The 23558-nt window shown below is 33.8% G+C and overlaps 1 protein-coding gene across 1 annotated transcript in view; it reads right to left on the bottom strand.

Moving 5' to 3' along the window:
• Positions 1–564: 564 nt before the first annotated feature.
• Positions 565–23558, bottom strand: part of LOC107685439 (fibronectin type III domain-containing protein 3B-like) — a 72042-nt gene continuing 49048 nt past the window's right edge. The window contains exons 12-26 of the mRNA XM_016482016.1: positions 23151–23275; positions 21621–21795; positions 20544–20630; positions 18667–18802; positions 18480–18563; positions 17367–17485; positions 17162–17267; positions 15286–15464; positions 13828–13941; positions 12960–13109; positions 10747–11033; positions 7435–7644; positions 5572–5738; positions 5325–5452; positions 565–1363 (exon numbers count right to left, since the gene is read on the bottom strand). Of these exons, the coding sequence (XP_016337502.1) occupies positions 1064–1363; positions 5325–5452; positions 5572–5738; positions 7435–7644; positions 10747–11033; positions 12960–13109; positions 13828–13941; positions 15286–15464; positions 17162–17267; positions 17367–17485; positions 18480–18563; positions 18667–18802; positions 20544–20630; positions 21621–21795; positions 23151–23275 (2367 nt within the window). The 3' untranslated portion in view covers positions 565–1063. The remainder of the gene's footprint in view (positions 1364–5324; positions 5453–5571; positions 5739–7434; positions 7645–10746; positions 11034–12959; positions 13110–13827; positions 13942–15285; positions 15465–17161; positions 17268–17366; positions 17486–18479; positions 18564–18666; positions 18803–20543; positions 20631–21620; positions 21796–23150; positions 23276–23558) is intronic.

The following is a 23558-nucleotide window of genomic DNA, read 5'->3' as shown; positions in this document are numbered from 1 at the left end:
AAAATAAAAAAGCAATTAAAAACAGAATATAAACAATACAATTATGTCTGAAATAAGACAGGTTAATGATGTTAAAATGCTGTTCTATATTGGAAAAAATTATAAAGATTTGTCATAACCCCCTTATAAAAAGACATGCTACATGAAGAAAACATTGAATATGACAGTTCTGATTCTTGTAATAAATAAATGTAGATTGCACTGTGATTTGCATTATAAAGTACAAGAATATAGCATAAATAAATCTAACAAAACTGTTATATCTTGAATGCTCACTAACTTTGGTTAAGGGCTTATTGAGCTAGTAAACACGATCATGTACTGTATAATGTGACCAGGGTAAAGTGTTAATGGAATACTGTAAGCAGCAGATCTGAAATGATTTGTCACGAAAGTTTGGATCTGTGGATTTCAAGGCACAGGTTCACAAGGTCCTTCCAAGTCCCTGAGGTACAAACACTCCAGACTTCACAACACTGTACATTGATGATTGATTGCAAAAACTGTCATTTGACTCTCTTTGGACTGACAGTTGCAGGTGTTTTTTGACTTTTTCTTGTTTTGTTTTTTTTGTACAGGCAGCCCAAGGACACCTTTTTTAAGACAAATGAAAGAGGAGAGAAAGAATAAGAAGCTTTTAAGAAGCTTTTAGACAGACTTTCTTGGGGGCACAGATACGGGAACGAGAGCGCTGATGCCGTTTAGCTGTCTAGACACTGATTTAAAGATAAATAGGACTGACCATCAAAAAAAAAAAAACTCCTCAGATATTCATCTGAGAGTCCAACTTGAGATCCGGAAGGCTACTTATTACTTTAGTGTTAAAATCTCCTAAATACTAAATATAAAAATATGCACAGCATCTTCAACTTAAAAAAACAGGCACAGATGCCCAAACAGTACATATCATCATTACTGATTTGTTAAAGCTGTAACTCATCTTATAGAAAAATACATGAAATTTTAAGTGTAAAAGGTGTAATTTGGTCAATGACCAAACAGTACTTGCATTAATGGTTTTGCGAGTTGTAGTTAAAAACTGAAGAGACAGACGAGAATGGCTCTAAATCAGAAGCTGAAGCAGGAAGGCCATTAGGACAGAGAGAGAGGCCACCCCAAATACCATGAGGCCGGCAAACTGTTCATCGGTGAGGGTGTTGCCCATGGACACCCTGGTGACGTCCGCTTCCACAGCCAGTGTGGCGTCAGACCGCCGCAGGTTGAAGTGGGCGGATGGGCCGAAGGACCCCCACAGCTCCTGGAGGGTGTCTGCGCAGCGCCTACATGCAAACACTCGCACGCGGTAGTCTGTGTTCCACTGCAGCCCGGAGAGCTGGAAGGACGTCTCGTCTCCCTTATACACCTGAAAGACAGAAAGTAATGCATTAGCCCAGACAGTTAAAGTTTCTCCTTCACTGTGCGTACTTTTAGACAATTATAAACGTATTGTTAATAATAATAATAACAACAATAATTATTATTATTATTTATAATAATATAATAAATTATATAATAATGGATATATTATGAAGTATATTTATTATGTATATATAAACACAAACACATGCATGTATATATTTAAGAAAAATATTTTATGTTTATAAAATATAAGAATATAAATATATAAATGTATATACATGTAAATATTTTCAAAATATATACTGTATGTGTGTGTATTTATATATACATAATAAATATACACAGTACACATACATATATTACGTAAACAAAAACATTTATTTTGGATGCGATTAATCGTTTGACAGCACTAATAATAATAATAATAATAAATTATACTATACACGGGGACTGGGATGGAATAAAAAAATGTATATACAGAATATTATATAAATATAAAATGTAACCTACATATAAATAATTTTTACAAAAATATATACATAAAAAAATTAATTAACTAGTAATAGTAGTAGACGTAGTAGCAGTATATTGTATTATTTATTATATGTATGAATTTGGGTTTATTTGTAATACATTTTGTATATACAGTCAAACCAAAAATTATTCAGAAACCAGATATAATTTTTGATATTTTTTTTACTAGTGGGTGCAGGACACTATAATTAATTTATGTAAGTGAGGATACTAAAATAAAGTGAACTGTGACATATTATACCCAAATAGTTTTCATACAGTGGACTAACAGTATAACTGAAAAAGATTTGGGACCAAAAATTATTCAGACACTTTGACCTGACCATGTTTTGCTTAAGTGTTTTTTCTTTAATTGCTGATGCGACCTTTTTACACCACAGACTGAACAAAATGAAGCATTGCTTGGTCATTGGTGGACCTAAATTGGTATTATCTAATTGTGTACTTAAATTTAACAGCTGACAGCTATTCAACCTAATTCATTACATACCTTTCTATTAAAGTTATCTGACATTATCAAGATTAATTTGTTCTGACACAGTTTAACTCTGAGTTCTTGTCATATTTTATTACCATTTTCTAAACTATAGCTAATAAACTGTGATAATGTGAGAAATGTTGAAGGTGTCTGAATACATTTTGGTTTGGCTGTATTATATTTGTACATTTATTATATATTAGCATTTTATATAACAACAACAACAATGATAATAATAACTACATTTATATTTTGTATACATGCAGTTTTTATATTTCATCCCAGTCACTATGTATATTATTATTATAACAATAGCATGACTGAGATGGAATATAAAAAATAATTTATACAAAAAAATATAAATATATATGTGCTTATTATTATTATTATTAAGGTATAAAAATGATGTATTACAAAATAAATGCAAATGTGCAGATGTAAATAATTAAATCCATTCTAAATAAACAAATAAATGTATTAATTACAAAAAAGGAAGGAAGGAATAAGAAAGGAGCAACAATAAATATACTGATTTAGGTAGTTACAGTACTGTAAATGAACAAATAATAAAACAAATGAACCACAGGACACTGCTAGATTTTAGATTCACTGGTCATCAAAGCAAAAACATCCAAGAGGCCAAAAAGAAAGCCAAACAATCTTTTGCACTCCATCTCTGACCCACATATTACAAAAGAGGAATCTTCAGAGCTTGACTAATAAAGGACTTCAGTCTCCTCAAAGAGAATCTCAACAAGTCACCGTAATCCTTTCATCTGGAGTGTGGCAACACTGTCAGGATCAATATTATATAATATAAGAATGCCACTGTAGGGCTGTACTTCGGTTTGTTCATGAAACACTGATGAAGACAGAGTTACATAAATGTTCTTACTCGCTTGAAATACAAACCTGTTTTCTCTGTAGTGTATAAAAAAAACACCATGATGGTGCTCAAGAATTTCAAGCTCAAGAAAAATAAAGTGAAAAATGAAAGAAGCCAAGAAAAAAAAAAAACATTCTTGGGACTTCATGTGCCTTTTGTAAAGATGTCTGCATGAAACAGAACACTGCATTAATAACCATAGAAACATGACCTAATATTTAGTAGCCTATGTGCCACAAGTGCAACACAGAAAAGATGATGTACTGTACAAAAAACAAAAACAAAGCTCAATTCACAGCAGTAATGACCAGTGCTGCACAAAGTCTTTAACTGTCAAAACTAAGTAAATATGACAATGGCGGTTGACCTAAAAGCATAAGCCATTTTTGGGAACATGCACAGAAAAACAAGACCCCTGAGCAAATGGAAAATAAAAACAGGAAAACAAAAGAGAGCTTATTTATATGGGCTTTAATAGCCAGTAAACATTGTTGAAGATAAACATATTGAGGTGACTTTGTTCCACCTCTCACATGCAGCTCTCAAAAGGACCACAGTTTATGTCTCCATGGCAACACAAGAGGTTTTAAGCCTCTCAACCACAGGTGGCTCAATTTTGGTGAAGTCTTGATATTATTGCCATGACAGACCAATTATGTGTGTATAATTAGTCTTGAATACTGCTACTCAAGCACTAATAACAGAAAAAATAATAAATAATGGAAGTGAATTCTAATCACCTTCTAGTTCTATTTGCATAAACAGGGAAATGGCTGCACAGTAAAATGGTTAATTAGGCTAATATAGAGCCTGGGGAACTCCGCTCCTTCATTAACAGGGATGTTTTTGCTTTGTTTTTCAATTAATATAGCACCAGCAAGGAATTAGTGAGGATGAATTTAGTAGAATAAATGAATGACTGTAAGGGTGAATTAAAAGAAATATCCAGAGTCGCATTTACTTCAAATAAACCACTGTTCTGTGTGACAAGGTTACAACCAATCAGAGCATATTTAATATTTAATGCACAGTTAAATGGAGCGAGGATTTGGACCAATGAGATTTTGCGATGGGCGGAGCTAGCCAGTGTGTAAACACATAAATACTGTAGAAATCAAGAGAATAACCTAGTGACTGAAATAGAAATAGTACGTTTACGTCTTCATGTAGTCCTCATCTAGAATTTCATTTTAACATTTTCTTTTCCAGTACAAAGGTTATTTATTTATTTTTTACATTATTTATGGGTGTTTGTACATGCATTATTTAAACAGAAAAATATCTGGTCGTATTCCGTGAATTATAATTTATATTAATTTTAATTAAAATATCATTTTTTTCACATTTCAGTAATGAGAATTTGATGGCAGAATGCCCTTAAATAGTCAAAATTATCACAAGATAATTTGAAAAATACTTAAAAATACATAATTTCTTGTTTTTTCTTTTGATTTTGGGGTGGAATATAACCTGTACGTTTCTTTGTGAGAGTCACCCAATGATATTCATGAAAAAAGGGATGGTTGATGTGATAGGGAAAGGAGCGTTTTCTCATTTTGATGAATAAATAAATTCACACATTATTTCAAATTTTGTGAACTTCCATTCAATTTATCGCACCATGGAAGTGGCGTACCAGAAATTATTTCAAAACAATAAGCGATTGCACACCTGAAAGGACCCTAATCGTGATAATCACATGTCCCCCTCTCTCTGTGTCTCTTTCCAACCCCACAGCACAACTGAATGAATCCTTTGGGACTGTGTGTTCGGCAGCACTCAATTTCATTCAAATGCTGATTGTGACGAGTTAAAATGGAACGAAGAGCAAATGTTGCAAATAGCTTGAGCCCGTTTTCCATTTCCTGGTCAGAATGAATTCTGCTGTGACTGTGGCCATGTGTGAATCTAACATGGTATTTCTTCTGTGAAACAAAGTAAAAATACCATATCATATTCTCAAACAGTTCCAACAAGCCAAAGTTCTTGGAAACAGTTTGAGTGGAACAGTCGTTTTATACTTGAAGTAAAAGTCAAAGGAGGTTTAATGAGGAATTTGGATCTTACCTGTTTATAATCAGAACCTCTGCCTCCCAGCACCTGTAGCACATAGCTGATTCTGTCTCCTCTCATTGGTGGAATACTCTCCCATGTGACCTCACAGGCATTTCCCTTTAGCTGAACAACTCTTGGGGCTGAGAGGACAAAAATAAATAAATAAATAAAAAGAAAAGAAAAGAAAGAAGGAAAAAGGAATTATGGTGATCCCAAACTTTTGTCCCTGTACAAGTGTGAGTATAAATAAATGTGGTACCTTTCAGTGTTTGTGGCAGAGATTTGGTGGTGCAGATGGTGTACGTCTCAGAAAACGGCCCCTCGCCTGCTTCGCTCACTGCCTGGATCCGGAAACGGTACCGGCTTGATTCACTCAGTCTTTGCAGCTTAAAAGTGTGGCTCGGACCTCGGTAAACCACCACAAACCTAACAAGATGATGAAAGCTTTTTACAAACATGCACACAAATTAAGTATAATTTATTAATGATTATTTTTTTCAATCATTTACAGCCTAGTATTTCTTTTTAAAGCCTTGCGTGCAAAGGAAAAAAAAAATCGGATGATTGCTTGAGATCATTGTTCCCTTCACGTCGTTTTATTAAATAGCATAAAGGCAGGAAAGAATGTGAGGCAGAAGCAGGCCTTCATTAACTCCATTCAAGAGTCCAGACTTTACTGTTTATATGGTTAAAATTGTTCAGAAGTGGAACTGAGGCTGAAAGCTCAAAACCGGGAGAACACGGGCCTTCATTTGCTTCTAAATGAGCCATCGGTGGGTCAGTGACGAGCGACTCTGAGAAAGCATTAAGGCAGGTGGTCTTGATAACCCGGAGTCTCCTAATCTAATTCCCAACAGCGCTCTGAGATCGAGTCTTCTCATTAGTCGACTCCACCTTAATGGACCCACAAACACAAAATGTGCTTTTCAGATGATCTGCTTACATCAGAGAGAAGAACCTTCCCTACGGGTGCATAAGGGACAAATTAAAGCGAGGAAGTGCATGCATACACACACACGCGCACACGCACGCACACACACACACACACACACACACACAGATGCTTCACTACGAATAAAATTAATATGCCAAGAAGACAAGAAGAACACTTACACCATTTCAGTCCCTTTACCAAGCTTTTGATGGTGAGCACAAGACTATTGTTTTTAATTATGAACCAGGGTTATTATCAACTTAAACTAAACCTAAAACAATAATAAAAAATAAAAAATAATAATAATAATACTTGAAATGAACTAAATGTAAATGAGAAAGATTGCCTTGGCAAATATCTGAAATAAAATAAGTTTAAGTTCTTTATATTTTATTTTATATTAGGTTAATGTTTATGTTAAAGTAATAAAATAAACAAAAACTAAAACTTAATAAAAACCATATAGACATTAAAAAAGGAGGTAGTTCTGTTAATAATGCAATTTTTTTTTTAATTCATCTCCGTACATAGTCCTTAAAATTATAGAAAAGTGCTGCTTTGAGGTTATGATATTTTTGTGCAATAAAAGGTTATAGAGATTTAGTCCATATTAGGGAATTAAGTTTTTTAGACCAAGGACCCTCAAGTATGGATCACCTTCTTAAGAAAATGAATAAAAAAACAAACAAAAAAAAATTAGCCATAAGCCTGTATTATCATGTAGACTCATTTATACTGTGCAAAAAAATAGTATGATTTTATAAATAAAAAATGGTTTGCAAAGTAAAATTCTTAGCTTGAATACTGTCATTGAATTAATGTCAAATACATTTATAATAAAACAACTTATTAAAATAATATTTGGAAATTATTTACTTTGAGTTAAAGACATTTTTCTAACCATTATTATTAAAATAATATAAAGTATTTTTCATATTTATTTGTATATAGCATTTTCATTGGAAATATCAATCCAAAGCAATTTTTATTTGGAAATAAACTTTTTTTTTTAAACCTTCAAAATCGTTTTTTTAAATTTTTTTTTTAAATTAACATTTTTTCTGAAAATGCATCTAAATTAGCCTAACTACACAAAACATCTTTTAAAAAAATGAGTCATTCAGACAACCTCCCGACTAGTTGATTATGAAAATCTGTAGTTTTGTGCATCTCTCTATCATTGCTAACCTCTGATTCCTGTCCTCCATCTGCAGGACGTAGGTCGTGTCGTCTGTGAGTTGACTTCGGCTGCTGAAACCCCAGCGTAGTTTCAGACTCTGAGGTCCGACCGCTGCACACTCCAGCCGAGGAGGAGATGGCGGAAGGGGTCTGGTCCTCACCGTCAGAGTCTGACTGAAGGGCCCGGGGCCCATTTCATTTTCTGCTCGAATCTGCAGGCTGAGAGAAAGAGAAAGAGAGGAAATAGAGTGTTTAAACAAACTGTCAGTGTTGTTCAGTCCTTGTAACTTCAATTCTTGACTCTCTTCACCTGAATGTCTCTACAAACTATTCTAAGGAAAATCGTTGTTAGTAATTCATTACTGCACTCTTCAAGTGAACAGTTCACACACAAAAATGAAGCTCCATCCATCAACATCATGTGACTACAGCTGAAGCAGATTGATCAGCAAACTAGTTCCTGCAGCTTTGCCCAAAGTGGCCGTCATTTGTTCTCTTTCTGCCTTATTTGCTTCATCTGTCGATCCCAGTTAAAGCCTGCAGGTATCTTCAGCCTCGAGCTGCTCTGTGACCTTTCCAATCAGTTTGATGGCACAGGAGAAAATGATCTCTGACTGAAGGGGTGGTCTTGCATTCGAATGAGGATTTCTGTGAAGTTATCTATAGATATCCAAGAATCCAATTATCGTAAGTGCACAGAAAAACATTTCTAAATTGTGTTACCGGAAGAGCTCTGAAAGGAGGGAAAGCTATTACATTACAATACCTTTGATATATACCAAAAACATGAATCAAAATGGACATTCTGTCATTTAATCACCTTCATGTTGTTCCAAACATAATTTGCACTTATTCAAATGCATAAAACCAGTTGTGTTTAGTGCCATTTATTCACTGAATAGAAAAAAGCAGTGTGTGTGTTCATTAAAATGTGTCTTTTTCGGTTTCATGGAAAGAAGAAAGTCATACAGGTTTGGAACAACATGAATGTCTTTTTTTGAGTGAATTATGCCTAAAAAAAGTTGTTTTGCATGAGTACATCCTAGCATACTACATTCTGGGACTAATGGAAGCAGAAAATCTAACGTGCAGATGTGTAAATAACCTCGTGAGACCATGAGGACTACTTATGGTCTCAATGGAATTTCTGTAAAAACTTATTTACAAAAACTGACGTTTTTTTGTTTCTATTAAAAAGTCTCGCACAATGTTCAAAACTCATGTTTTAAAGCATTTAATGACTAAAATAAAAGTATGGGAACAAATATTTTGAAAGGGCTTGATTCTCTGGAAATATTGAATGAATTCAGAAAAACATGGAGGAGCACAGAAGTATCTGAACGCTACACAACCCTTACAAATCAGGGGGAAATATAGAGGTAAGATGATGTCTCTTATGTTCACTAAGGCTGGATTTATTTGATCAAAAATATAGTAAAAAATGTATATTGCGAAATATTATTAAAATGCAAAATAACTGTTTCTATTTTTAAATGTAATTTATTCCTGTGATGCAAAGCTGAATTTTCAGCAGCCATTACTCTAGTCTCCAGTGTCACATGATCCTTCAGAAATCATTCTAATATGCTCAAACATTTCTTATTATTACATATGTAAAAAAAAAAGTATTTTTTAATTTTTTTTAATTTTTTGATAAATAGAAAGTTGAATAGCACAGCATTTTTCTTTAAAGAAATAGAGCCTAAGCCTCACTTGTCAAGAAAAAAACATTCCACAAAAAGAAGTTTGTTAGTATTGATAATTACAAATATATAGATATACTGTTTACAATTAAGCCAAAATCATTAGAACACGTTGTGCTTGTCAAACATTAGTGATCATGTTTATAAGTAATGTGATACTGCTAGACCATGTGAGAACTTGAGGACAACTGAATTCATGAATCCATTAAAAATCACCTTGACACTGGTAATAATAATTAAAAAAAAAAGGTTGAGCATAATCTATATTGAGAAAGATATTGAAACCTCTAGTTCCATTAGAGACATTATGCGTTCTTATGATAATTATGAGTGCATTTGCATTTGGCATATTAATTGGGGATGTGTTTTATTGTCCATTACCTCAATGGAGAGGTCCATTTAATGTTGTCATTCATCCCAAATGAAAGCCTTTACATAACATTTAACAGACTTGTTTCTGGAAACCCAGCAGGCAGACCAAATAAAAGAGTCCCTCCCTCATGCAAATGTTTTAATAAGCTCCTCCTTTTAATATATATCCATATTTACATAAGGAGGATTGCACTTTAGTACAATATGTAAATATGGATATACCATGGTTGTTGGACACATACTACAGTAATATTTTTTTTACATAATACTTAAGTGTTTTGGAGGTTATTACAGTTTTATGAGGGTAAGTTTAAGACTTTAAGACAATTTTAAGAACAGTTAAATAAACATTTTTAAGGCCTTTATTTTGTGGTTGGGCGAATTAAGACTTAAGATATTTTTAAGACTCACAGATAGGGCTGTCAAATGATTCATTGCGAATTTGCGACTAATCGCATCCAAAATAAAAGTTTGTATTTACACAATATGTAAGACTTAAGATATTTTTAAGACTCACAGATAGGGCTGTCAAATGATTCATTGCGAATTTGCGACTAATCACATCCAAAATAAAAGTTTGTATTTACACAATATGTGTCAAACGATTAATTGCAATTAATCGCATCCAAAATAAACGTTTTTTTGTGTACACAAAATATGTGTGTGTACTGTGTACATTTATTATGTGTATATAAATACACACACATACATATATTTTGTGTGTGTGTGTCTAAATATATTTAATATTTAAATACAAAATTTTTATTAAATATATACATGCATGTGTCTATATTTTTATATACATAATAAATATACACAGTACACACATATATTATGTAAACACATAATAGATGCGATCAGTGATGATTAATCGTTTGACAGCCCTACTCACAGAAACCCTGCAAAAGTACCATGGTGCCAGAGTATACCTTGTTTGAAAAAAATACCCTGCTAACAGCAAAGTTAGGCTACATAAATACTCTTGAATCTACCCAGAAAGCACCATTTTGCTGAAAACATCTTGAGCCAGATGTAAGTGGAGTCCATTTGTAGAGCTAATAGCACTGACATACTCACTCAGGGCCCTGCTCGAGATTCACCAGCACTCATCCGTATATTACAGGGACCATGGGAAAATAAGTCCCCGGTCATCACTAATTGCACAAACAATGACCTCCACCGAAGAGCTGATGATGCACGGTGCTAGAAAAAGAGATACAGAGTGTTAAAAAACATCTCTACTCACCTGTACTCGCTGTCCGGCAGCAGGTCCCTGATAATGTGACAGGTTACGTTTCCGGCGGTGATGATGCTGTCGCCCATTGAGATGCTGTAGGAGGTCATTTCTGCTCCATTACAGCGAGGCTCGTCCCAGGTGAGGGCCAGACAGGTGGAGTGGGAGAAGGGTTCACTTTCTGTTGGGTTCAGAGGGTGGTCAACAAGGCAAAATCCGGATACAACATCAGGGGCCGCCGCAGGGGTCCGACACGTCACCAGATCACTGTAGGGGCCTGCCCCTGCCTGGTTCACTGCCTATGAACCGGATACAAACAAAAGAATAAACATGTCACTGTTAAAATACAGAAATAAATAAATAAAAATTTGATGGTAGCCATTGACTTCCATAGTATTCTTTTCCTTTTGTGGAAGTCAGCGGCTACTGTCAGCTGTTTGGTTACCAACATTTTTCAAAATATATTTTTTTGTGCTCAAAAGGTGACAGATTTTTCACTTTTGGGTCATCTATCCCTTTAATAATAAGTTGATGTTTTACTGATTATCTTTTGACCTTTATATACATTTATATATAATCATGCTTTTAGTTTTTCAAAAGATTGGGAAGGACACTGAGCATTTTGGGGAGTACAACGAGAAAAGACTTCTCTTCATTCTGCTGCTGATAGACAGTTTTGGCTTTAGTTCATAACAGACACAGTGAATCAAAGCCAATTAAATGTGAAGAAGAGCTTTCAAAGGTCAGAACATTTCCAGACATAACTCCAGTCTAACGTTTAAACTCTATTAATGCTCATAATGTCTGATCTGCACAATGTGCAGGTTTATTTTTGGTGCATTAAAACCAGTTTGCAAAGAGACAATGATAATATACACACCAATGCATGTAAGGCTGTTTCTTATAATACTTTATTCTTATAAATTCATTGTAAACACAAACAAGTGTTGACACTGTGTGATTAAGGTTTTACACTCTTTTTGTTTAATTAAAACACAAGCTGCCAGTAATGCATGCATTTCAATGTGCTTATGCTCAAAGCAATTTTATGAGCTAAATTACTTTCAGGAACTATTAGAATAATGTGTTTCTTTAACTTGGAAATTAGAAAGATGATTTATTCACAACTCATTTTATTGTAAATTACTAGAGATTCATCAAAAACTAAACTGTTTAAGCAAATGCTCAGCGGTAAACTGAATTATATATATATAATTCAGTTTACCGCTGAGCATTTGCTTTAACGGTTTAGTTTTTGATGAATCTCTAGTCAAAACAATATTTTACAAAAAAGTCAGTAAATTATATGCATTTGCTTTAATGGTTTAGTTTATTCACAAAATTGCTGAATTTAAATGAATTGCAGAATTATTTAGTTTAAAGAACATTTTATTATTCAAATATTTTTATTGATTTTCATTATTATGCATCAGTCACAACCACACAAACATACATTCTTTTAACTCGTTTAAAGAACATTTGAAAAAACATTAAATGTATCCCCCCCCAAAAGTCAAAACAATATTTTACAAAAAAGTCAGTAAATTATATATAAACAACATTATATATAATGTTGTTTATATATAATTTACTGACTTTTTTTAAAATAGAAAAATTAACTTTTGGGGGGGGATACATTTAATGTTTTTTCAAATGTTCTTTAAACGAGTTAAAAGAATGTATGTTTGTGTGGTTGTGACTGATGCATAATAATGAAAATCAATAAAAATATTTGAATAATAAAATGTTCTTTAAACTAAATAATTCTGCAATTCATTTAAATTCAGCAATTTTGTGAATATTGCACGTGTTAACATGAAATATATAAAATGAACACATTGCAATTATTTTATTATAATCCTTAAAAATGTATATGATCATTTAATTTAAATTAACATATTAAAAAATAGTCAATCAATAGAAATTATAGCTACAAGACAAAGCTTATCTAATAGCTCTGTTTCATAGCATTAAATATCTTGAAGTGGATAATAATTAATCAAAACTATTACAAATAATAACAATAATTTGAAAATAAATACATCTAAAAAAGGAATAAAATTAAATAAAATTAAAATGAACTAAAATGAACTAGGCTTTTGTCTTGGTAAAAGGTCAATATGTAGAAAAATAAATAAATAAAATCAAATAAATTTGTTCATTTATAATTCATTTATAACAATTGGATATTTGAAATGTGTGATGTTGGACACATCATGAATTACCTGTAGCCTGCAGCAGTAGTCCGTAGATGCCTCCAGGTTGGAGATTTGGAAGTAGGTTTCTGTTCCACTGTAGACCAGTTCAAGAGAGTCCAAATCACGTCCCCAGTCCAGCCGGTACTCAGAAATGTCTATCCCAGAGCTCTCTTTGTTCTGGGGATTGAGATCAGAGAAAGCATTAAGCTCCAGGAAACAAGAGCGAAAAACGCATATTCCCAGCAGTACGTGACTAATTACCTGCCTGACACGGTTTCATCAAGACAAACACAAGAGAGCTAATGCATCATACGCACCGCTAATAAATGAAACAACCTCTCAAAACAGAATGCAAATCATTGAAATCTTGATATTTGACATTCAGGAGACAGCAAGGATTAAAATCACATTCATTTTCATTGTGAATGAAACACAGGAGGCCCTTTGTCACAAAAAGCCTATTGAGAAGAAGGGACTGAAAGCGCAATTGGTGAAGAAAAGGTTTTGCGTGGACACACTCTGCCACCTTCACTGCAGAGAATCGGTCTTTGGCATTTTCTAGATGATCGGAGAAGAAGGGACTGAAAGCGCAATTGGTGAAGAAAAGGTTTTGCATGGACACACTCTGCCACCTTCACTGCAGAGAATCGGTCTTTGGCATTTTCTAGATGATCAATGAAAGAAATATGCTGTATTTTCAATAATGCAGTTTCTGTAGCTGTGTTGAGAGTCTATTCTAGTCATTTTGTCTTTCTACGAGTCCCAAAGCCAGTGTTTGCTTCTGAAAATTGATTACTCTCCCAATGCAGCAGAAAATCACTGTCAATTTCATCAGATGAAGCATGATTCATCATTTACTGCCTGTATACTGTGCGAATGCCTCTCGCCGGCTCACCTCCCAGGTCACATCTGCACAGGTGTGTGACATCACATTGATGGCAGGTGGTCTACATTGTCCTGGGGGGCCGGCGGCAGTGCTTATTTCCACTGATTCAGAGTACGGTCCATACTGGAAAAAAAAGGAGCGAGAGAAACCGGCTGAGATTTAGGGCTTTTTGAGCTGTCTCAAAGGTAATGAATGGCCAGGGTTTGACCATCAGGAGGGAAATCTGTTATTTCTGTGGAAGGTAAACCCAAAGTGCTACACTGTGTTAGGCACCCATCTCCGGTGATGGCTAAATTAGCTTCTTAATATCCTTGCTGAGGCAGACAGAAGGTCTCTTTATCGCCCTGAGGCAATGTAGAGGGCTTGTTATAAAACGTGGATTTCATGTAAGAGTGGGAAAAACAACTGTAGTGCTGTATTTCTATCTGAGGGGGACAATATACTGTATAATGAATTAGCATTTAATTTAGAGTACATTTAAAACAACAAAAATGTCAATTGCAAAAAATAAATAAATAAAATATATAAATAAATATATAAATAAAATATATACAAGTCTAAAATATTTCCTAAGGGCAATGAAATGGTATTTTGCATTATTTCAAAAGCAAAAATTAAACCTTTTCTGTCAATTTATCATCATTTATTTACTATTACAGTATTTATAATAGTGTTGTCAAACGATTAATCGCATCCAAAATAAACATTTTTGTTTACATAATATAGTTGTGTGTACTGTGTTTATTTATTATGTATATTTAAATAAACACACGCATGTATATATTTAAGAAAAATATGTTCTATTTGTATATTAAATATATTTATATATAATATAAATGATATAAATATAAATATATACATGTAAATATTTTCAAAATATATACTGTATGAGTGTGTATATATATTATGTAAACATAAACTTTTATTTTGGATGTGATTAATCGCGATACATAACAGCACTTCATTTTTTAGTTTTCATGTGCTTCTGTCATTTTCCGTAGTTTTTTTTTAATTTTTTATAGTTCCATAAAACTATTTTTATTTCAGTTTTAGTTTTAGTAATTTAGTACTTTAACATACACTTATTTTATTTCATTTAGTTGCTAGGTAAGTATTTACATTTAAAAAAAAATTAAGCTTAAGTTTTACATTTAACATTAATATTTTATTTTCAATTAACTACCGGTATTAACAATTTTAATCCATTTTGTTACTGATAATGACACTAATCTGTCACTTAGTTTGTTGTAGTATGAACAGGAAAAATCTAAAATCAAAAACAATACATGATGTTTATAATGCAATCCAAAGAACATCCATTCGGTTTGAAATTTTATTAAAACCTTTTCTTTTAATTAATTGGATTTCAAATAGTTTGTTCTGTGTTTCATATATTAAAGAGCCAGATCATTCATAAAGGGCCAGATCATGCATAAATAGCTGGATCATGCATGCAGGATGACTTACCCCAGCACTGTTGGCTGCACGAACTTGGAACCTGTAGGTGGTGCCAGGGAGCAAATTACCCACAGTGCACTCTGCTTTGCAACCACAGTACACCTCCGTTGGCTCCGAACCCTCCTCCATTGCACACATTTCCAAGCTAAACTCCACATTTTCACTCTCTTCACCACACAAAGGACCATCTGGAGAAACAAAGAATGATGGGTAAATGGGAGAAACAGAGACGGAGATGGAACAATAAGCAATCATTTAAAAGTGAAAAAGTCAAAGCATAATCCATCACTCCAGTCCAGTATACATGATCACAACATTAGGACTGTTTCACACATCCTGAGTGGCAATTTTAACTCTTTTTCCCTCAGAATTCTGAGTTTACATCTCGCAATTCTGGTTCTTGTTTCCACCTCAGAATAAACGTAATTGCGACTTTTTATCTCATTTTTAACATTTGTGAGATATAAACTTGGAATTGAGAGATATAAGCATGCAATTCTGAGATGAAAAGTCTAAATTGTGAGAAACGTGGTTCCATAGGGAGGTGAGTTAAGGAAGAGGTAAGTGTAATATTATTAATAATAATAATAATTATTATTATTATTATTCATTCAAACAATTGTGATCTAGGAGGTGAGTTAGCAAGAGGATAATTATAATTTTATGAATTATTATTATGAGCAATTGCTAAAATTGTATATTTCAATAATAATAATAATAATAATTATTATTATTATTATTAGTAGTAGTAGTAGTAATATGAATTAAATTGTATTACAATTAAGAAGCATTAAAGAAGCATTTTATTAATTCAATAATCTAGGATAATCTGTGATCTGTGAGGTGAATTAGCAAGGGAATAATTATAATTTTATGAATTATTGTTATGATTAATTGCTAAAACTGTATTTTGCAATAATAATAATAATTATTATTATTATTTAATAATTATTAATTAAATTGTATTACAGTTAAATTATATATTAATATGAGAATGGCTCATAATAATACTTTTTTTTTTAAATTGACATGGGATGTGAGCTGAAAAGAAGCATTTTATTAATTATTTCAAAAAAGCCTATTTTGCCAAACAGAGCCGCTGTTTTGTTGCAACAGCGCTGTCGGTGTGAATCCACAATGCACTCCTCCTGTCGCAGATAAAGACTTTATGATGACCTCAGAAGACATCCATCTGCCACCAACCTCTCCAAACCAAAACACATTCTCAGTCCTCTCTACAACCCTGCGGCTAACTGGCTACAGGAAGGAACCGATCAATTGCAGTGATGGAGAACATGCAGGGAAGCTCACGCCTGCTGTCCGAGCGGCACGGAGCTCTGAGAGTCAGCGTGGATGGCTGAAATCAGCACTGCTATTTCACAGTTATTTATAGACCGGATTCAGCCTCTTAAAAGAGCCCACCTTCACTCAAAAACAGTGAGTCAGGAGTAGAATCGCTAACAAACAAGTGCATTTTATCTCTGGTTCCCTCAAACACATGCACACAACAAACCCACACACTAAACAGGGTGATGTAATGCATGGACGGCCCAAAACAAAGTAGGTGCAAAGCTTTCAGTTGGTCCAGGTGCATTCTGGGTAAATTGAACTTTAAACTTCAATAGAGTTCCATAACTATAAATCCTCTGAATACTTCACCTGTTGATCTGGTAACAAACATAATTAATCTAAAAGCAGACAAGTGTCCTTCAGCTTCCTTTGAACTGCACTTCGATTGGAGTGATTTGTTGAATAGGGTCATAAATGTCAATCCATAAGGAAAAAAAAACTCTTGTGCTACAAATGCAAAGCCATTTTTAGACAACCAGTTCTCTCTAAGAGGCAAAAGAGAATAAAAGGGTATAAAGAAAAATAACAGTCTCACCCCACTGCAAGGTCATCTCTTTGTGTTTGACATTACCCACGATAATTGGGGGTTGACAGCGGCCAGGGGGCGGGATATGAGTGCACACCGTCAAGTCATCTGAGCACTGCACAACCAATACATTGAGTGAACACAATAAGTACACTGAGACTTTATTATGAATCAGCTTGGGAATCAGTAAATGAACTTGGAAATGTTCTTATACCTGGCTTTGGCCGCCCACATTCACACAGCTGAGTCTCAGGGAGTAGCTTGTTGCTGGTTTTCGATCCTCACACAAATGTTTCCTCTCTGGTCCTCTATAGAGAGTCGCCCACTGCCTCTCTGAACACAGACACAGATTAATGAAATATCTCAAATATCTCACTGGACCTGTCAGGAACATACAGTATTAGAGGCATATTTCACATCAAAATCAAAAGAAAAAAAAAATACAAACTATACTATTGAAAGAAAATGACTAGTCATTAAAGTCTGTGGTCAGTAATTTTTTTTTATTTTAGAAATCAATACTTTTAGCAAGGATGCATTAAATAAAAACTGACATTAAAGACATTTACATTGTCACATAAAATTCTAATTCAAACAAATGCTGAAATTCAAAATTCTAATTCAAACAAATTACGTTTTTTTTGGCTTTCTACCAGTTTCCACAAAAAATATTTTTGCAGTACAACGGTTTTTAAAATTAATAATAAATGTTTCTTGAGCAGAAAATCAGTATATCAGAATGACTTCTGAAGGATCATGTGACACTAAAGACTGGAGTAATGGATGCTGAAAATTCAGCTTTGCAATCACAGGATTACACTTTCCAACATTAAAATATAAAATATAAAATATAGAATATATAAAAGATATGTTAAACTGTAATAATATTTCACAATATTGCTGTTTTTGACTGTGTTTTTGATTAAATAAATGCAACCTTGCTGAGCATAAGAGATTCTTACAAAATTTTGATATTTATATTTATTTTCATGATAATTAAGCACATTTTCCCCTTAATTTTGCCATAACCATAAAGAAAAGAAAATATTAAAAAGGAAAATAAAAAATATAAATATAAAAAAAAATGACAAACTATTTATACATCATCATGTTTTGTTTTGGTATGTGACAATACAAAAAAATAATAATGACAAATAATAATGGTCCTAAAATATTTCTACAAAATACTTTTTCCCCCCACTTATTTACTTTTCGGGGTGAAATTTGATGTGGCCATGTTCTAGTCAGATTCACCCATTTGTAATCAAATAAAGGCAAATATTTGAGGGGTTTTCATACTGTTAAAACTTGAATTAAATTATGCAACCTTCAGAAACACCTTCCGAATTCCCTTCTGATATCTCCAAGACATACGTTAAGACTCCAGATCCACCATCATCTTGTGGAGGTTCTGATTTAATTGTAAAAAAAACAGTAAAGATTAGAATATGATGATAAACGGACATTAATAAAACTTTTTGAAATGTAAAATGTTGACTTAAAGATTTTCCTACCCCACGTCACACAGAAGCTGTGATATGTGACAGTGTTTACTGCAGGATTCACAGGGGGTCCGGGTCTGTCTGGGGTCGTCTTACACACAAGCAAAGAGCTCGGTGCACTGTGCCACTCGCCACTACAAGTGATGAGCTGTAGGGGGCGACAGTTAAGAGAGATGTTAGAAGTTTGTTTTTAAAGAAATGAATAATTCATTCAGCAAGGACACATTAAATTGATCAAAAGTGACAGAAAAGCCATTTAGGGGCCATTCACATGTCGCGCCTAAAAACGCGTGGAAAACGCTAGGCGTGCCGCTTTCTGCTTTTTTCCCAAAGCGTTCGGGCGGTTGCGCTCCAGAGGCGTCTACCGTTGCTAAGCAACCATGACTTGCGCACTTCATGAGGACGTGGAAGTTTCAGCAAAGAATAAATGGATTTGCAGCACTAAAAATCGCTTGCAGTAGCTCTGCTACTAAATGTATTTAAAAATGTCTATCCTGTACAGCTATGATCAGCTGTTCCTTCATCTTGGCTGAGCTTTCAATGTTGTTACGGGAAAGGATGAAGCTGATTGGTTGGTTCTTGTCACATGACCCACAGTGCACTTGCGGCATTCTGAAAAGTTTTTATCTGGATGCGGCGTGGACGCGCCTGGAAAAAATGAGCTTCCATTATGAGCACGCCTGCCGCGCGTCTACATTTGAAATAACGAACTTGAGCGCACAAAAAACACGATATGTGAATGGCCCCTTATACACTTACAAAAGACTTATATTTTAAAAATATGCTGTTCTTTTGAACTTTACATTCATTAAGAAATCCTGAAAAAAAATTATGTATCATGATTTTCACAAAAATATTAAGCAGTAGAACTGTTTTCAACAGTGATAATAATAAGAAATGTTTCTTGAGCACCAAATCAGCATATTAGAATGATTTCTGAAGGATCATGATTAATGATGCTGAAAATTCAGCTTTGCCATTGCAGGAATAAATTATATTTTGAAATATATTAAAACAGGAAACAGTTATTTTAAATTGTAATAATAGTTCACAACATTAACATACTTTTGATCAAATAAATACAACCTTGGCGAGCATAAGAGACTTCTTTCAAAAACCATTAAAACGTCTTACAACCCCAAACTTTTGTATTACTGCATGCAATACTGTATCCTACAATAAAATGCTTTTCTTTTCTTTTTCTTTTTCTAGTGTGATTAATTAACTAGAAGTAAAAAGATGTTTGTCTCATGATTTCACTGGACTGCCAAATGTATTAATTATTAAAGATTAAATATGCAGAATAACTATATTTATTTTTATACTGTGCAGTATTCAGAGTGACCTCAGACGATGTCAATGAAAAGCAGATAACCAAGGTGGCGTTTGAAGACTTCAGGACACACTTTTGTGTACTAGACAACATGACCTTTGTGTCCCAATCACCTGCAGCATCGCAGGGAGCGCCATTTAAATCCTCTCAGAAGTGTCTTTCTCCCCTGATAATGCTAACGCAGTGTTCCCGGCCTTCTCAGAGATTAGACTAAAAGCCTTTAACACACACCACCACGGGAAATTAATTCACCTTCCCCCAACAACTGCTGGATCTGAGAAACAGCTTCAGGTTAGCGGAGAAACTCAAGTTCATTAGATTATCACTAATTGCCTTATTAGCGAAGAAGGAAATGAGAAAGCAGAGGTGCTTTGGGAACATGTGCTTTTCTAGAGCTCTAGTTAAACGCTAGTATGGATGGTTTGTTTGTGTATGAGAACAAAAGGAAGCAGCAACTGTAAATCAAACTAATGCATAAATATAATAAATAAAATCCTTAGGCTTTTTGGCTTTGGGCTGTCGTACCATTAACATCCTGAATCTGAGCTTCACTCACCCTGAATTTGTACTGTGTGTTCCTTCTTAGGGACTCCACATTACGGTTCAGCTCCAAACCGCTGTAAACTGCCTGGAAGTCCAGTCCCTGCCAAAAACACATCGTCCATTAGGTGTCAGGAAGTGAAGTATGGAACACTTATTCCCAGTTTCCTTACAAACAGATGGAAGTGAGGAATTGTGTGTTCTGTGCCACAAGCGAAAATCAAAAAGAATAATGCGCAATTGTTTGGACAAATGCTAGTCCTGTCCTAAACTTGAATTTGCTCCGCCTCTGAAACAACTTTTTTTGTTGGATGACATCACCAATGCCTCTTGTTTTTCAATACCTTCGCTACATTCTGGCAATTAACAGTTTTTAATGATCCAACCAATTGCTGATAAATAAAATTAAGTTTACATTTACATTTAGTCATTTAGCAGACGCTTTTATCTTTTATGTGCCCCATTACAGATGCAAAATAGGAAGTGGACACTGTTGCATGACTTTAAAGTGGGAAAATGTATAAAAATTAATATTATATATTACATAATTACAAAAATCTGCTATATAAAATGTATTAAAATAAACATAATATGGACATGTATACATATATATTTACATATACATACACATACATACATATATACAGTATATATATATATACAGTATATAATATATAATATAAAATATAAATATAATTTTAAATGTCAAAAGCATATTTCCTATCAGATTTTGTGATTTATTTTTTTGATTTTGTGGTTTATTAATTTATTAAAAATGGGAATATTATACAATTACTCAATGAGCAAGATGAAAAATAATGTGGATGAAATATCTTCAATATATTTGGGTGGCGCATCAGCCTGAGGTGTGAAACACGACAGGCATTAGTCATGGATCCAGAAGAGCCCATTTACTCTGACAACTGTGGGCAAGGGCAATTAACTAGAAACCAGTAAAAACAGCTAAGAGACATGACATCCAGTGTATAACACTGAGAAAATCTAGTTTTGGTAGATATTATGACAACAGAAAGCCATAATAACTCCTGCACAAGGGAATTATGGGATGGGGCGGTAGGGGTGAGTTCAATACCTTGGTCTCATCCTGCATCTCCAGGGTGTATGTGACGACCTCCTCAGTGCTGCAGCTGTTTGGTCGCATCCACTCCAGTGTAACCCAGGACGGACCTGCCTGTACCAGCCACGGAGGTAAAGACGTCTGCGGGAGACTTCCTGTGGTGTAGAAGACGACTTCTGTGCTGAATCCACTGCAGAAAAAAACATTATATTCATGAACAGTAATAAATCCCATCCCATAAAGATTATACGACATATCAGTGTATCATCAAAGCATGTGAGAAGCACAAAGTTATAAATTGTTTGGACTTTCTCCCCGAGCACTCACAGCCGCCACTCACAGTGAGTAGTGAGGAGAATTTTCTCATTTACCGCACCATTAAACACTAACACACCACAGGGCCAAAATTCTATTAAATTGCGTACAACTAACAGCACACAGGCTGCTGGGTTATATTTATAAATATTGACTTTTTGCAGTAAATCATAAAACAATTTAAAACACAATATTTCACCTACACCTCAAAAATAAGTACTATGGCGGTATCTTGAAATGATAAACTTATCTCGGTATCTTAACTAAAATAAATATTATATTCATTTACTATGATGTTTTGATGGTAATCCAAGATACTTCAAAAATAACAGAATTATCTTGCTAAAATAAATAAAATAAATTACAGTTACAGTGTAATAGCACAAATAAGTACTTTGTAATATTAATTAACCACATGTATTTTCTGTAGGGTTAGGGTTTGGTTTTAGGGTTAGTTGCTTGTAATTATGCATACTTTACTGTTATTACTATAGTAAACACATGTAACATGTAACTATATCACCTTAAAAATTAAAATAAATAATAAAATTTAATTAAATAAATTAAAAAAATAAATTAAATTAAATTAAATTAAAGCAACATATGGTATTATCAGTGTTGGGGAGTAACTAGTTACATGTAACGGCTTTACTTAATTTTAATACAAAATAAATGTAACTGTAATCCATTAAAAGTTACTGAGAAAAAAGATGTGTAATTAAATTACAGTTACTTATGAATGATTACAAAGGGGGTCAGACAGATCTGAATATTTTCTGTAAAAAGCTAGGATATGTTGAATAATATTAATTTGTTGCTTTGTTTTTTATGTGCATGATGCCTCCTGCAATTTAAAGACCTTTTAGTAAAGCGATGCTATTCTGATGCTTTTGTTTGTTTCTCTTTGAATTTGCAGCGTGCCACATCTGCCCACATCAATCCACATTGCTGCTGAAAGCTTTCGACTACAAGCTGTCTGAGAGTTGATTAACTGATTAACAGTTGAAAACATCCATTAGAAATGTAGAAAAGTAATCAAAAAGTAATCAGTTATATTAATAAAGTAATTGTAATAGTTACACTGCTTATTACATTTTAAATAGGGTAACTTGTAATTTAATCTTTTACATTTCCAAAGTAACCTTCCCAGCACTGGGTATTACTGGTTATAATTTAATTTAACATTTAAAAAAAAATCAGTTTTTGTAGGAGACAGACAAATAAACAAACCTGGTGCCAATATCATTTAGTGCTGCCACTCGAAACGTGTACCCGACAGCAGGGTACAACCTCATTACTTTGCAGTGTCGCTGGTGTCCAACATAATATTCACGGAAAATGCTGTTTTTCTTCCCCTGGAAAAGAAACAAGAATAAAGCGACACAGTCAGGAATGACAAATAGGATGACAAAACAACACAAACATCTAAAAACATGGAGAAAAGGACATCGACAGTCACACGCTGTGGCAGAACAGAACACTCTTTAAATGAAAAGAACAACAACAATAACAAAATTGCTGCTGGAAGCTGTGCTAACTGTCACAACAACAGGAGCCGGTATTTAATTAAGGTTAAATGCAGAGGTATTCTGAATGGATTCTGTGGGGAAGAACGGCTGCCAGCATCTTCAGACACTT

Source organism: Sinocyclocheilus anshuiensis, unplaced genomic scaffold (genome assembly GCF_001515605.1).
Source record: "Sinocyclocheilus anshuiensis isolate Anshui unplaced genomic scaffold, SAMN03320099.WGS_v1.1 scaffold862, whole genome shotgun sequence".
Lineage (NCBI taxonomy): Eukaryota > Metazoa > Chordata > Actinopteri > Cypriniformes > Cyprinidae > Sinocyclocheilus > Sinocyclocheilus anshuiensis.
This window is presented reverse-complemented; position numbering and strand designations above follow the sequence as displayed.